Source organism: Amblyraja radiata, chromosome 21 (genome assembly GCF_010909765.2).
Source record: "Amblyraja radiata isolate CabotCenter1 chromosome 21, sAmbRad1.1.pri, whole genome shotgun sequence".
Taxonomy (NCBI): domain Eukaryota; kingdom Metazoa; phylum Chordata; class Chondrichthyes; order Rajiformes; family Rajidae; genus Amblyraja; species Amblyraja radiata.
In genome coordinates, this window is record NC_045976.1 from 10,998,570 (window position 1) to 11,012,711 (window position 14,142).

Below are 14,142 nucleotides of genomic sequence, written 5' to 3' on the forward strand. Positions count from 1 at the left end.
TAGCCTAAGATAACATGAATTCATGAGATGAGGTTACTTTTCCTGCTTTTGGAGTTGCCGTCAGTAATGCTAATAAAGCAATCAGTGGCCATTGCTGCAACAGAGATGCAGCTCAAGCACTCTGATTAAATGCACTTTAGCTTCCTGTGCCAGTTCTATTTGAAGGCAAAAAACAATGGAGAGATTGTGTGACACCAGTTAATTAATGGCACCTTATGCTTGAGATAAAAGAGGCCATGACCCAGAATTAGTTGCAAAGTCAGAATATATTGACTATCCATTCAAGTGAAGGAGATATCACTTATTGTGCTATATTTGCGCTAATTGACCAAAATGCTAGTTTTTTAAACTAATATCTAGATTGGTTGGTTATATAACTAAGACACCGACTTTAAGTAGGAGGAAATGTGATTTAGGAGGAAATTTTAAACTGAAAATCATCAAGGAGAAATGAAAATTAGTGTGTAAGTCGTGATATATTGTTCAGCCAACAGGATTCATAATGTCATGTTGCCATAGCCACAATAAACATGTAGAGCAATTACCTTAAAAATGTACTGTATTACATAAATAAAGGTTCCCCTTTAAGACCAAGCGCTGGACGGTAGACTGATTCAGGCTCAGTTTAAGGTGGCACAGTGGGGTAGAGGTAGAGCTACTACCTTATAGTGCCAAAGAAACGGCTTTGATCCCGACTACAGGTACTGGTCTGTATCGAGTTTGTACATTCTCCCCGTGACCTGCGTGGGTTTTCTCTGAGATCTTCGGTTTCCTCCCACACTCCACAGACGAACAGGTTTGTAGGTTATTTGGCTTGGTATAAATGTAAAATTATACTGATTAACACACACTGATTAAAATCCTTAGTGTGTGTAGAGGTTGATAAAAATACATCTATTGATGCTCCTGAACACATCATCAGTGATGTAACCTGGGGTCATTGGGTGCTTTGGGTCTTTCAACATCAGACACCCTCACCCAGGCGACCCAGCCGTGGTTGATCAGACCACGCCTTGTGTTCAGGTGGCATTCGCTCCTCCCCATGGACCTTCTCTCCTGATCCAGAGCCACTTGAGGCCTTCTCTGCTGCCTCTGCGGTGTGTGTTAATGTGCAAGGATCGCTGGTTGGTGCGGACTCAGTGGGCAGAAGGGCCTGTTTCCACGCTGTATCTCTAAACTAGACAAGGAATTGCCCTGATGTAGCTACTCAATTTTACATTGATGAGACAGCAATACTAATAATAGTAAAAGGGGAGGAGGGTGTACAACTATTTTCGTTCTTGAGCAGGTATTTCCAGGAAAGTGTAAACACACATAAAATATGCAAAAATAATATTTACATAAATGAAGGTGCTATTAAGTTCCTAAAACAAGCAATCTCCAAACAACATTTCCCCAAGCATCTACAAGAATCAGAGTTAAAAACAGGGGCAGTATTCAGAGCTCCCTCCAAAGAGAGATTGCCAATTTCTGGAAATTCAAGCAGTGCTCAGCAGAATTTGTGCAGATTCTTTGGAACATAATGCAGATACGAAAACCTCATTTGTCCCACAGAATGCGCTTGAAATGCTTACCTCGGCGCTTAGTGGGAATAAGCAACTGCTGATATTCTCCAGAACTCTCATCTTCTATCTTCAGTTGATTGATATTTTTCATAGGCCACAATGGAGCACCCAGAATGGCAGAACAGTGAACACACTTTTAATGGAGTAAGACACAAACCTGCAGCCCAACAGTGAAACTTCAATCATTCAACACACTTGGGATTTTGGGCTGAAATTGGATGCTCCTACTAATAAACCAACACACATTTAATCGACTTGTTTTAAAATGTTACACAGTAGTATAATAAATATTTCAGTGATCCAGGCGAGTTTAAAGGGAGTGTGGTAAACAAAGCTTGTGAGTTTAAAAGATCTTGTGAAATGCGAGTGTAACAGGATCGTTCAGGAGAAACGGGGACGTCATATGTTTGAAAGTTGCATGTAAAAGGGGCTCCTCCGCATTTGAAACGAGTGATGGAACAGGGCCCCAGTGTGTTTAAATGGATCACGGGAAACAACAAAACGAGCTAGATGGCAAACTATCGGGAAGCTCAAGACTCATTAAGTTGTTTACAACGTGTTTAATTAGTATCAGAACTTACTAAGCATCAGAAAACAGATAAATAGAATGTGTGGGAAGGAACTGCAGATGTTGGTTTAAACCGAACATATACACAAAAAGCCGGAGTAACTCAGCGGGCAGGCAGCATCTCTGGAGAGAAGGAATGGGTGACGGTTCGTTGTCGAGACCCTTCTTCAGACTGAGAGTCACGAGAAAGGAAAGCGAGAGATCTTTGTCGTAGTGAAATCCAACCTAGACTTAGAGGTAACTACAATACTGATGAATAATATACAACATTATTTACGATGTTGCTTATCTTGATTATGAGACAAAGGTCTGTGGGAAGCAACACCTTGCAACAAACTCACAGAGGGCAAATCTGATCCAACCCATTTGTATCTGGAAGAAGAGGAGAAAGCAAAAATTGCTAAAACTACAACTTCAATTCACTAATAATCCATTTCCTTTACATTTCAATTCAGTCAATCCTTGCAAATATTATATTTGTCCTTTAACAGGCTGGAAACACAGCTAATTAATGGTAAACGTTTACAAACTATCAAGGCGGGATAAAAAGAAACATTGAGCTTGATTATTTTTTTAATTTAATCATTATTAGGCACAGATTGCAATTTCAGCAGTTAGAAATTCCCACCAGCCTCCTAAATTAGTGATTCAGATCTAAAATGTTGATAGACACAAAAAGCTGGTGTAACTCAGTAGGACAGGCAGCATCTCTGGAGCAGGAATGGGTGACGTTTCGGATCGAGACCCTTCTTCCCATTCCTTCTCTCCAGAGATGCTGCCTGTCCCGCTGAGTTACTCCGGCTTTTTGTATCTATCTTCAGTTTAAACCAGCATCTGCAGTTCCTTCTTACACATAAAATTGTGATTGTCCATTCAGTCAGAAAGTGTACAACTTCAAGATCAATGAAGCATTAAAGATCAGAATCGAGTCAGGCTTAGAAGTGGAGGGTGAATACAAAATAAGGTATTCTGCTTGCAAAGCTAGGAAAGGCTAGATGGAAACAGTGTAATAAATGTGCCACTTCTGGGGTCACAGACTCAATTTACAACTTTTTCCGCAGTGGACGTTTGTATCAAAACGTTTAATATATCTTGACTCAAACATTAAGTCAATAACTTAAACACATGGAATGTATCCAAACACTTGTGACTATAAATCAACAACTAATTTAATACACCAAGAGCAAAATCTCATGCAGCATAAATTTTGAATTTCTAAAAGCAATCTTTATGTAGTCTTATTATAGCTTGTACCCTTTTTTCATTATCTAAGTCTATTACACATCCTGTTGTTTCTCTATTAGATCACATATTAACCAAAAGGTCAACACAGCCAACAAAATTCCCTTGCATGAACAAGGATTGTTACACACAACATTTGTTTATTTAAAAGGAAAAGAGCAGTCTTTACTATTGGGGGCCTGATATAACAATGTCGTAGAAAGGGTAACCATGCAGAGTCTGCACAAAAGATCACTGTTGTGCAATTTAAGCAGAAAAATTAGCGACACACAATATAATGATCAACTATGGTTACAATCCTCTAATTCCATGTAATATAAAGAAAGATAGCGTTATTTAGTTTAGTTTATACAGGCCCTTCAGCCTACTGAGTCCACGCTAACCATCAGTCACCCATTCATACTAGTTCTATGTTAGCCCACCTTCTCATCCACTCCCTACACATTAGTGTAATTGCATTTAAGCCAATTAACCTACAACCTCACACATCTTTGGGATGCGGGAGGAAATCCGAGCATCCGGATGAAAACCACGCTGTCACAGGGAGAATGTGTAAAAGCCAAACAGACAGCAACAGAGGTCTCTGACGTTGTGAGGTAGCAGCTTTGGTTTATTCAACCAGCTATTAAATATAAATATCCATTTGTGACATCTAACATGTTTTCAGAGTACAGAACAAGCATACATAACAATGATAACTGCCCAACTTAACGTGCAGGACGAAGTAAAAATGAAGTCAAAACAGATACAATTGAGAATCCTGATACGTATTAATTGCAATAATTTATGAAGACATCTGATGACATCCATAAGACATCTGTCTCTGTGGAGAAATACATTTGAAAGAGCGTAACACCTCTCTAGAACATTTAAATTGTGGCCTTACTTTATTTGTGTGACGTATTTTATCTATTGTTTTGCTTCAATTTGTGAATGATAATTCACTGCTCCAATCAAAAGACATGATTTAGTTGAAAATAGAAAAAAACTGCTGGAAAAAATGTTGGAAATCATAAATTAAAGCACAAAATGCTGGAAACACTAAGGTGGTCAGGCAGTATTGAAAGAGGGAGAAACAGCTAACATTTCAAGTGAAAGGCTCGTTTTTGTCAGTTCCCTGACTGCTGCAGAAACAGGTGTGATTTAGCTCCAGAAGAGCCGGTGCCAAGCCCCGAAAGTGGTCAAGAGGAAGGTCAGATTAGTTTACAGATGCTCCCCGATTTACGATGCTTCGACTTACGATATCTCGACTTTACAATCGGCAAACGCTCGGCAACAGCAACGAGCCGCACGTCACTTCCGGTCACGTGATCGCAATGTATGAAACGTGTTTACGACTTGCGATATTTTCTATTTATGATGGGTTTATCGGAATGTAACCCCATCGTAGGTCAAGGAGCAGCTGTAGTTTACTTTAGAAATGTATCGAGTATGCGGTGACTAGCAATGACCCCGTACACCAGACGTCACGCGCACCAGACGGCATGATGACACGGGATTTGCACGCGATGTTGCGCGTAACGACGCGTGGACCTATTTTACATATGACTCGTAAATGAGGCGCAAATGACGGCCAAGTGGGACAGGCCCTCAAGGCATCAACTCTAATGCTGCGCCACCTGACTCCAAAAATGGCAAAGAACCTTAAAAGCTACCAAAAGGGAGGTCAAAAACACCAGGAACAACTGAGACAGAGAACACAGTAGCTGGAGCAGGTTTGATGTCCCACCCACTGCAGTAGAATCATTTTGCTGAATTTAGAATATCTACCATCATGACATATAGCAATAACACATAAATAACAACATTACTCGCTCGCTCGTGTGTCAGACAACGTTCTGCCATCACTTTGCCACAGCCAATGCTTAACAATACTTAAATACCCTGGCACCCATTTTCATATCTACGCAACACAACTGTCCAACAAGAAGTGGAATTATAATCTCCATCATTGGGTTAGGAGAACATCATTTAGCAAAGTATGCAGAAGGGCCTCGACCCGAAACATCACCCATTCCTTCTATCCAAAGGTGTTGCCTGCCTGAGTTACTCCAGCATTTTGTGTCTAACTTTAGCAAAATAAATGCCTGGATTCAGTGTATAAATCTTAACAAGCTTGAGTTATAGTTTATTATAACTACAGTGCCCTCCATAATGTTTGGGACAAAGATCCATCATTTATTTATTTGCCTCTGTACTCCACAACTTGAGATTTGTGATATTAAAAAAATCACATGTGGTTAAAGTGCACATTGTCAGTTTTAATAAAGGCCATTTTTATACATTTTGGTTTCACCATGTAGAAATTACAGCTGTGTTTATACATAGTTCCCCCATTTCAGGGCACCATAATGTTTTGGACACATGGCTTCACAGGCATTTGTAATTGCTCAGGTGTGTTCAATTGCCTCCTTAATGCAGGTTCAAGAGAGCTCTCAGCACCTAGTCTTTCTTCCAGTCTTTCCATCACCTTTGGAAACTTGTTTATCAACATGAGGACCAAAGTTTTGCCAATAAAAGTCAAATAAGCCATTATGAGACTGACAAACAAGAATAACACTGTTAGAGACATCAGCCAAACCTTAGGCTTACCAAAATCAACTGTTTGGAACATCATTAAGAAGGAAGAGAGCACTGGTGAGCTTACTAATCGCAAAGGGACTGGCATGCCAAGGAAGACCTCGACAGCTGATGACAGAAGAATTCTCTCTATAATAAACAAAAATCCCCAAACACCTGTCCGACAGATCAGAAACATTCTTCAGGAATTAGGTGTGGATTTGTCAATGAACGCTATCCGCAGAAGACTTCATGAACAGAAATACAGAGGCTACACTGCAAGATGTAAACCACTGGTTAGCCGCAAAAATAGGATGGCCTTGTTACAGTTTGCCAAGAAGTACTTAAAATAGCAACCACAGTTCTGGAAAGTTGTGGGCAGGTGAGACGAAGATGAACTTATATCAAAGTGATGGCAAGAGCAAAGTATAGAGGAGAGAAGGAACTGCCCAAGGTCCAAAGCATACCACTTCATCTGTGAAACACGGTGGTGGGGGTGTTATGGCCTGGGCAAGTATGGCTGCTAAAGGTACTGGCTCACTTATCTTCACTGATGATACAACTGTGGATGGTAGTAGCATAATTAATTCTGAAGTGTATAGACACATCCTACCTGCTCAAGTTCAAACAAATGCCTCAAATCTCATTGGCCGGCAGTTCATTCTACAGCAAGACAAAGATCCCAAACATACTGGTAAAGCAAAAGAGTTTTTCAAAGCGGTCAATTCTTGAGTGGCCAAGTCAATCACCCGATCTGAACCCAATTGAGCATGCCTTTTATATGCTGAAGAGAAAACTGGGGTGGGAGATTGCAATCTTCACATGGTCCGCCCTGTTTCAACAATTGCAATCTTCACGTGGTCCGCCCTGTTTCAACAATTGCAATCAACCCGGCGTGCACAATCAAATAAGATAAGATAGAACAAGTTGTCCGACAACTTTAGGCTGTGCACGCCATACGCAAGAAGAAGAGAAAACTGAGGGGTACTAGTCCCCAAAACAAGCATAAGCTAAAGATGGCTGCAATACAGGCCTGGTAGAGCATCACCAGAGAAGACACCCAGCAACTGGTGATGTCCATGAATCGTAGACTTCAAGCAGTCATTGCATGCAAAGTATATGTGACAAAATACTAAACATAGCTACTTTCATTTACATGACATTGCTGTGTCCCAATCATTATGGCACCCTGAAATGGGGGAGACTATGTATAAACACTGTTGTAATTTCTACATGGCGAAACCAAATGTATAAAATGGCCTTTATTAAAACCTGACAATATGCACTTTAAATACATGTGATTTTTTTCTAATACAAATCTCAAATTGTAGAGTACAGATGCAAATAAATGAATGATGGGCCATTGTTCCAAACATTATGGAGGGCACTGTAAATGCAGGGCAAATGCTAACATGCAGCTATAATGCTGGTACCTCATCCTGTTCCTGCTAAATAAAACCAAAACATCTCTTTCAAGCAATATTTTCACACTTGAAGGCATGATAACAATGGCTGTAGCGTGAAAAGAATTACATAAATTACAGAAGAACCAATAATATTTTCAAGAACCAGATTCGTGCTTGAATTACTTTAACAGACAAAAGGCAGTTTCGAATCAGTTTTAATTCAATGGTATTTTCTCATGAACAGACATACGAGGCCAAGCATACAACAGTAAAAGTCAAACTTGTTTTACAAGAAACATCAACCTGTTCTTCCAAGTGTAATAACAAATTTACAACGAGCAATTAATAATTAAAAGGATGCAAGCAGATAAAATGGTTGATCTGATGTGTTTTCCTCAACGTCAGTACAATAGTTCAATTTCCATATCTGATTAAGAGATTACACAATCACAAAAAAACCAAAGGCTTCCATTTTACTTTTGACCACCCCCTTATAATTTCATGATATTACAATCATTATCAAAGCAATCGATCTTTATGAAGTAGTCTCCAAGACTGAGACATTAAGAAAAGCTGAGTGGCAAAATGCCAATCCTAATATTACTAACTGGGACAGAGTTACCAGCACAGGCAGAAATACAACACACAGCAGGTCTACAACTTAAATAGTTCCATTGAATAGAAACAATTCATTACAGCTGGTACACAAAGATATTGCTGTAAGGAATATTTAATAAAATGAAGATATAAAACACATGGTGGTTGTGTGCTGAGAAAAACATTTGCTGCTATGAAATGAAGAAGGTTTTTAACTGGTTTCCCAGAGCTTTAATGGTCCCAGGACACAGATATGCAAAAGTAAAGAATGAAAAGTACAAACGACTGACAGAATTATAAATCCATGGCTTCTCTTCTCTTTCTGAAATGTCTGTTTGAACTTTGTGTAAGAAACTTCATAATAGAAGCAGGAAAATGTATCACGATTTGTACAGGAATTTGTGTATAGTGTCAGCTGTGTAGTGTCAGAATGTATAAATGCAAAGATTAGACAGGCAGACGGGACAGGCAGTTTTCTTAATCTTCCACCGAGAGTGGATTAATCAGACAAACTCACACATGAAATGCAGTGAATTTCCACAAATTTTCCATAATTGCATAATTTTCCACAATATTATTATCAAAACGAAAAAGGGAAAAGGCTACATTAGACTTCGAAGTAAGCCACATTTAGCGAGGTGGGAAAGAAGAAGGGTTTCGGCCCGAAACATTGCCTATTTCCTTCGCTCCATAGATGCTGCTGCGCCCGCTGAGTTTCTCCAGCACTTTTGTCTACCTTTAGCGAGGTGGGAAATTGATTAGGATGTTTTATTTAGAAAGGAGAAACTGTTTTATTTGGAAAGGAGAAATTGAAGATTTCAAGGCTCCTGACTCAAAACATCATCCATCTATTCTCTCCAGAGATGCTGCCTGACCTACTGAGTTACTCCAGCTTTTTGTGTTGTGCCATCATCCCTGACACGAGGTTTGGAAGCTTCCACACCGGTCGGTGTGTCGGTGTCTGTGTGTGTCTGTGTGTGAGTGAATGTGTGAGTGAGTGAGTGTGTGAGTGAGTGAGTGAGTGAGTGTGCGAGTGAGTGAGTGTGTGTGTGTCTGTGTGTGTCTGCGTGCGTGTGTGTGTGGGCGTGTCTGTGTCTGCGTGTGTGTAAATACATGTAAACCAAAAGACACAAAAAGCTGGAGTAACTCAGCTGGACAGGCAGCATCTCTGGAGTGAAGGAATAGGTGACGTTTCAGGTCGAGACCCGTCTTCAGATTAGTCAGTGGAAAGAGAAACGAGAGATATAGACGATGTAGAGAGATAAAGAACAATGAATGAAAGATATGTCAAGAAGTAACGGCGAAAAAGGAAACAGGCCATTGTTAGCTGTTTGTTGGGTGAAAACGAGAAGCTGGTGCGACTTGGGTGGGGGAGGGATGGAGAGAGAGGAAATGCCGGGGTTACTTGAAGTTAGAGAAATCAATCTCTCTAGATCATCGTCTATATCTCTCATTTCCCTTTCCCTTGACTAGTCTGAAGAAGGGTCTTGACATGAAATGTGATCCATTCCTTCTCTCCAGAGATGATGCCTGTCCTGCTGAGTTATTCCAGCTTTGTGTCTATCATGTTATTTACAGTGGTAAGAAAGTCCAGGACAGCATGGGGGTGGTGTCCCTCGCCGTCGAGGCACAAATGCGGTGGCATTGGCAATCTCAGGCTTGTCCCAGCAACCCAGTCCTGGTCTTCGAAGGAGGTGGCTCAGCAATCTCAGGCTTCTTCACCTATGCCTTGAGAGAGAGAAGGAGATGGCAGTCTCAGGCTTATCCTGGCAGCTCAGCTTGGTGGTTTGAAGTGGCGGCGCTAGCGGTCTCTGGATTATCATGGCGGTTCAGTCTTTGACTCTGTGTGGGTGCAGTTTCTCATTGTCCGTGGGCAAGACACTTTCTGTCCCTTCCTCTCTCTCTTCTTTCTTTCTTCCTCTTTCCCTTTTGCTTCTTCTCTCACCCTCTACTCTGACCAGAATGCCTGGATTTTATAAGGAGTAGGTTGACATGGCTCAGGTGGCCAAACCAATATCAGCTAATTAAACTGTTACCAATGATGCCGAGGATTGGCCTCTCCCGGGTCCTGTCAGCCAGTGATAGGGATCAGAGCGGCATCAGAGGGAGGGGGCGCTGTCACAGTGTCTATCTTTAGGACTTCTAGATTTGGATATTGTTGACCCGCATCCTGCAGCACAATAGGGACCATCCAAAATAAACATGATAAATATGGCAATTAATAAAATGATAGTGAAGGTGAGAAGGGTGAGCTAAAATAAATTCAACACTATAATGAACCAGTATACAAGGAGAAAGTCTGAAGAAGAGTCTCGACCCGAAACGTCACCCATTCCTTCTCTCCAGAGATGCTGCCTGTCCCACTGAGTTACTCCAGCATTTTGTGTCTATCTTCGATTTAAACCAGCTTCTGCAGTTCTTTCCGACACATATAAGGAGAAAGAGCTCAGCTTGTCAAAAACACCTATGGACAACAAAAGATAAAGGAAAACCAAACTGTAAGAAAACAGGAAAAAAAAAAACAATTATGGCGAATAACAAAGTATAATGCAGAAAAGATAGCAAAAAGCTACAAAATGAAAGGAGACGCAATGTATATAATAACCTGGCAAAGTATTTTTACAATTACATTCGAGATATAGTGTGGTCTGGAGTGACATGGAGTTCATAAAAACTGTAAATGCCTGACTTGTTAATAACGCATCAGCATTTATAATAGAGAAAGAGGATAGCATGCTGGATCGACCAGGAACCTTTTATTAATTCAAGAGTGGGTACTCCTTGAAAATAAAAGAGCAGTAAAGAAAGGAATGAACTGGTGAGCTGCAAATCTGAGGATCAGATGGCTTCCCTCCAGCATTCTGGAACACAGAAAGAACATTGCAAATCTATAATCTTCCAAGGTTCTCTCAAATGGGGAACTATAATTTAAAAAAAAATACAAATCACTATCATTTAGGGAAGATGAGGGATAGACCAAGGAGTTACAATTCAACAAGATCACAATATTAAAAATAGAATTGTATTCATAAGTATGAGTCATTCCATGGACCACACAAGGTGGAGGGGTGATTTTACAGAGAAGTATAACATCATGAGGGGAATAGACAGCGTGAACGTAGTATTTTATTGACCACGGTAGGGGAATCAATAACAAGAGAGCATAGGTTTAACGTGAGAGGAAACATTTAATAGCAATCTGAGTGGCAACTTTTTCCATACGGAGGGTGGTGGGTCTATGGAATGAGTTGCCAAAGGAAGTGCTTAAGGCAGGTAAAATAACAATATTTAAAACTCATTTGGACAAGTACATGGAGAGGAAACGTCGAGAGGGCTAAGGCCTAAACGAGGGCAAATGGGAGCAGCTTACTTGCGGCATCTTGGTCGGCATGCACAAGTTGAGCTGAAGGGTCGACTTCCGTGCTGAAATGACTCTAATTCTGTTAGTTTTTAAATAGTTATGGAAAAAGATAGGATTGGCCCACAGGTTAAAGTCCTAAACTGGGGCAAGGATAATTTAGAAGGTTTAGACATAAATGTGCAGAGGTCATTTGGGATATGGTGCTTATAGGTAGAGGGATATCTGCTGTAGGAGGCTTTTAAAGGTGAGATTGGGAGAGTACTGGGACAACAGCATGTTCCTGTTAGTGAAGGGCAAGGCTGGCAGGTTTAGTGAACTGTACTTTTCGAGGGATATTGAGGCTCTGGTTGGGGGGGGAAAAAGGCATACTTCAGTTACAGGCAGGTGGAATCAAGCAAATCCCTTATGAATATAAGAAACGTAGGTGCACACTCAAAAAGAAGAAATGAGAGTGCTCTGGTAGACATGAAATATGAAAATCCTAAGAGTACTTTAAAAGCTTAATGTAACAAAGTAGAAGGTCATGGAAGCAAAGGAACAGAGGGAACTGAGTAGTGATGACTTGGACTATTCTGAATTACAGAAGAGTAGGTGCTAACATTCTTAAAAATATATTAAGGTGGATAAATCCCAGGGGGCATAACAGAATGTATTCTTGGACATTGTGGGAAGCTGGGGCCCTGGCAGAGATACTTGCATCTCCTTTAGCCACAGGGGAGGTAAGGGAATGGAGGATAGCCGTGTTGTATCCTTGATTAAGAAGGGTTGTTAATACTTCGGAAAGAACAGACCGGTGATTTTTTGCATGAGTGATGGGGTATTTTATTAGAGGGGATTCTGAGAGACACACAGCACGGCTCTCTGCGTGGGATATCACGTCTCACCAATGTGAAGAGATCACCAAGAAGATTGGCGTTTTTTTTTGCAAAGTTCCGCATGGTAGGCTGGTCCAGTGGGTTAGATCGCATGGTATCCAGGGTGAGCTAACCAACTGGACTCAAACCTGGCTTGGTGAAAGAAATCAGAGGATGGTAGTGGAGTTTTGTTTTTTGGATTAGATGTCTATGACCGGTGGTATGTTGCAAGTATCTGTACTGGGTCCAATTTTGTTTGTCATCTATATTAACAATTGGGATGACGATGCAATTAATGTGATGAGTTTGCAGCTAACTTTTGAACTTCCAGCAATAGCCAACAAACTTAACCCAATGTCATTTCCTCAATTTTCCTGCAGTCTAGTATATTTTTGCCTGTGATCCTTTTCACTTCAACAACCAGAACCTAAATTCAAAACCTTGGGCTATTTAATAAACCAGTGACTCTGACGAAGATTACTTTGCCCCAGTAGTTCTAAAGTAAAACAAAATTTCAATATTTGTGAAGATTGTATGAGGAAACCAGGTGGTGCAGTTATTCAGAAGGACAGTTTTTTCATCTGCGGACCTGGACTCCAATCAACCCGAAAGGTGTCTAGCTGCAATGGTTCTATCTGAAAGGAGCAAGGCAACCTCAAATAAGTCGCTGGTTATTTCAATGTACTCTCAGTCCAAATGAAAGGTCTTGACCTGAAACGTCGACTGCCCATTTCTCTCCACAGATGTTGCCTCTAACTGCTCTTCCTATTTTGCAACAATTTGCAGCATCTGCCGTCTTTTATGCCTTCTCAATTAAGTTATTAGACATAAATCCTTAGCATGAAACGGACAGTAATTAGTATTTAAAGAATGGCAGAGAGTGGCCTTTAGAATTTTAAATTTGGTTAAATTGTAATTTTGCAATTTCTCTTCATGTAGTGTCAAAAGAAAGGATCCAAGCTTACTTCCACTCTTGGCCTCATATTAGTTCCCTCTGTGGCCAGGTCAACTGCTGGTGCCAAAACCACAATATTCAGATAGTAACATGCATGCTCATGACACTATATTATATAGCAAAGCAATTGTCGGACACATTAACCAATATTTCAAAAACGTAAATGCACAATGGAAGAAGGTGAAAGGAAAGCATCTTTTAAATATCCAGTTCTTGGCTAGATACCCATAATAGTGAAAGTAAGAAAATGAGATTTCTTGAGGTCACCGCCCAATATAAAAGGTGTGGAAAAGGGACGACATGCAATTTCTAATTCCCCACCTCATCAAAGTCTCTAGATGTTCAATTAGATCTTCAGACAATAAGATCGGATAAAGCATCACACACCCTATCACAGGGAGGCCATACTTGACAGCACAATCAAATGAAAATATTCCCATTCAGAAAGAATTACAAGCAGCCTGGCAGACAACACTGCCTGGTGACAATGACAAGGATACAATGCGGCATACAGAAAGCCGCTGCTTGCTTCTGCTCAAAATCTTTATTCCCTGAAGAATGCATATGCAATCAACTAGTATATGGATATAAAACTTTACTGGTCTTCACTGGAGGTTTGGGAAAACAGTGCGAGGACCTGAGTTAACAATAATTCACAAATACAAAGTCACAATCTCTGTTTATGTCCTGTCAAACTATTTAGGATGTAGGAAGGAACTGCAGATGCTGGTTTAAACTGTAGACACAAACAGCTGGAGTAACTCAGCGGGACAGGCAGCATCTCTGGAGAGAAGGAATGGGTGACGTTTCGGGTCGAGACCCTTCTTCAGTTGTGGGCTGGATGCACGCAACAAAAGCTTTTCACTGTACCTCAATTCACGTAGCAATAAACTAAACTGTTTATCAGTCACTCCACATGATCTATTTAGGCTTTTTGGTCCCATTCACAACTTCCCACCTTTCTTTCTCCTTTTTAAGTTCAGTTTAGTTTATTGTCATGTGTAGCGACCGAGATAGAGTGGAAAGCTTTTATTG

The 14,142-nt window shown here is 40.6% G+C and overlaps 1 protein-coding gene across 10 annotated transcripts in view; it reads right to left on the bottom strand.

Moving 5' to 3' along the window:
• The window catches only part of plekha5 (pleckstrin homology domain containing A5), a 249,979-nt gene that overhangs the window by 217,366 nt on the left and 18,471 nt on the right, over positions 1-14,142 (bottom strand). Inside the window, exon 4 of one of the 10 annotated variants that reach the window (XM_033039514.1) lies at positions 9,449-10,401. The exons of the other annotated variants lie outside the window; for them this stretch is intronic. Coding sequence (XP_032895405.1) covers positions 10,392-10,401 — 10 coding nt within the window. The 3' untranslated portion in view covers positions 9,449-10,391. Of the gene's footprint in view, positions 1-9,448; positions 10,402-14,142 lie in introns of those variants that run through there. 10 annotated transcript variants of the gene reach the window in all.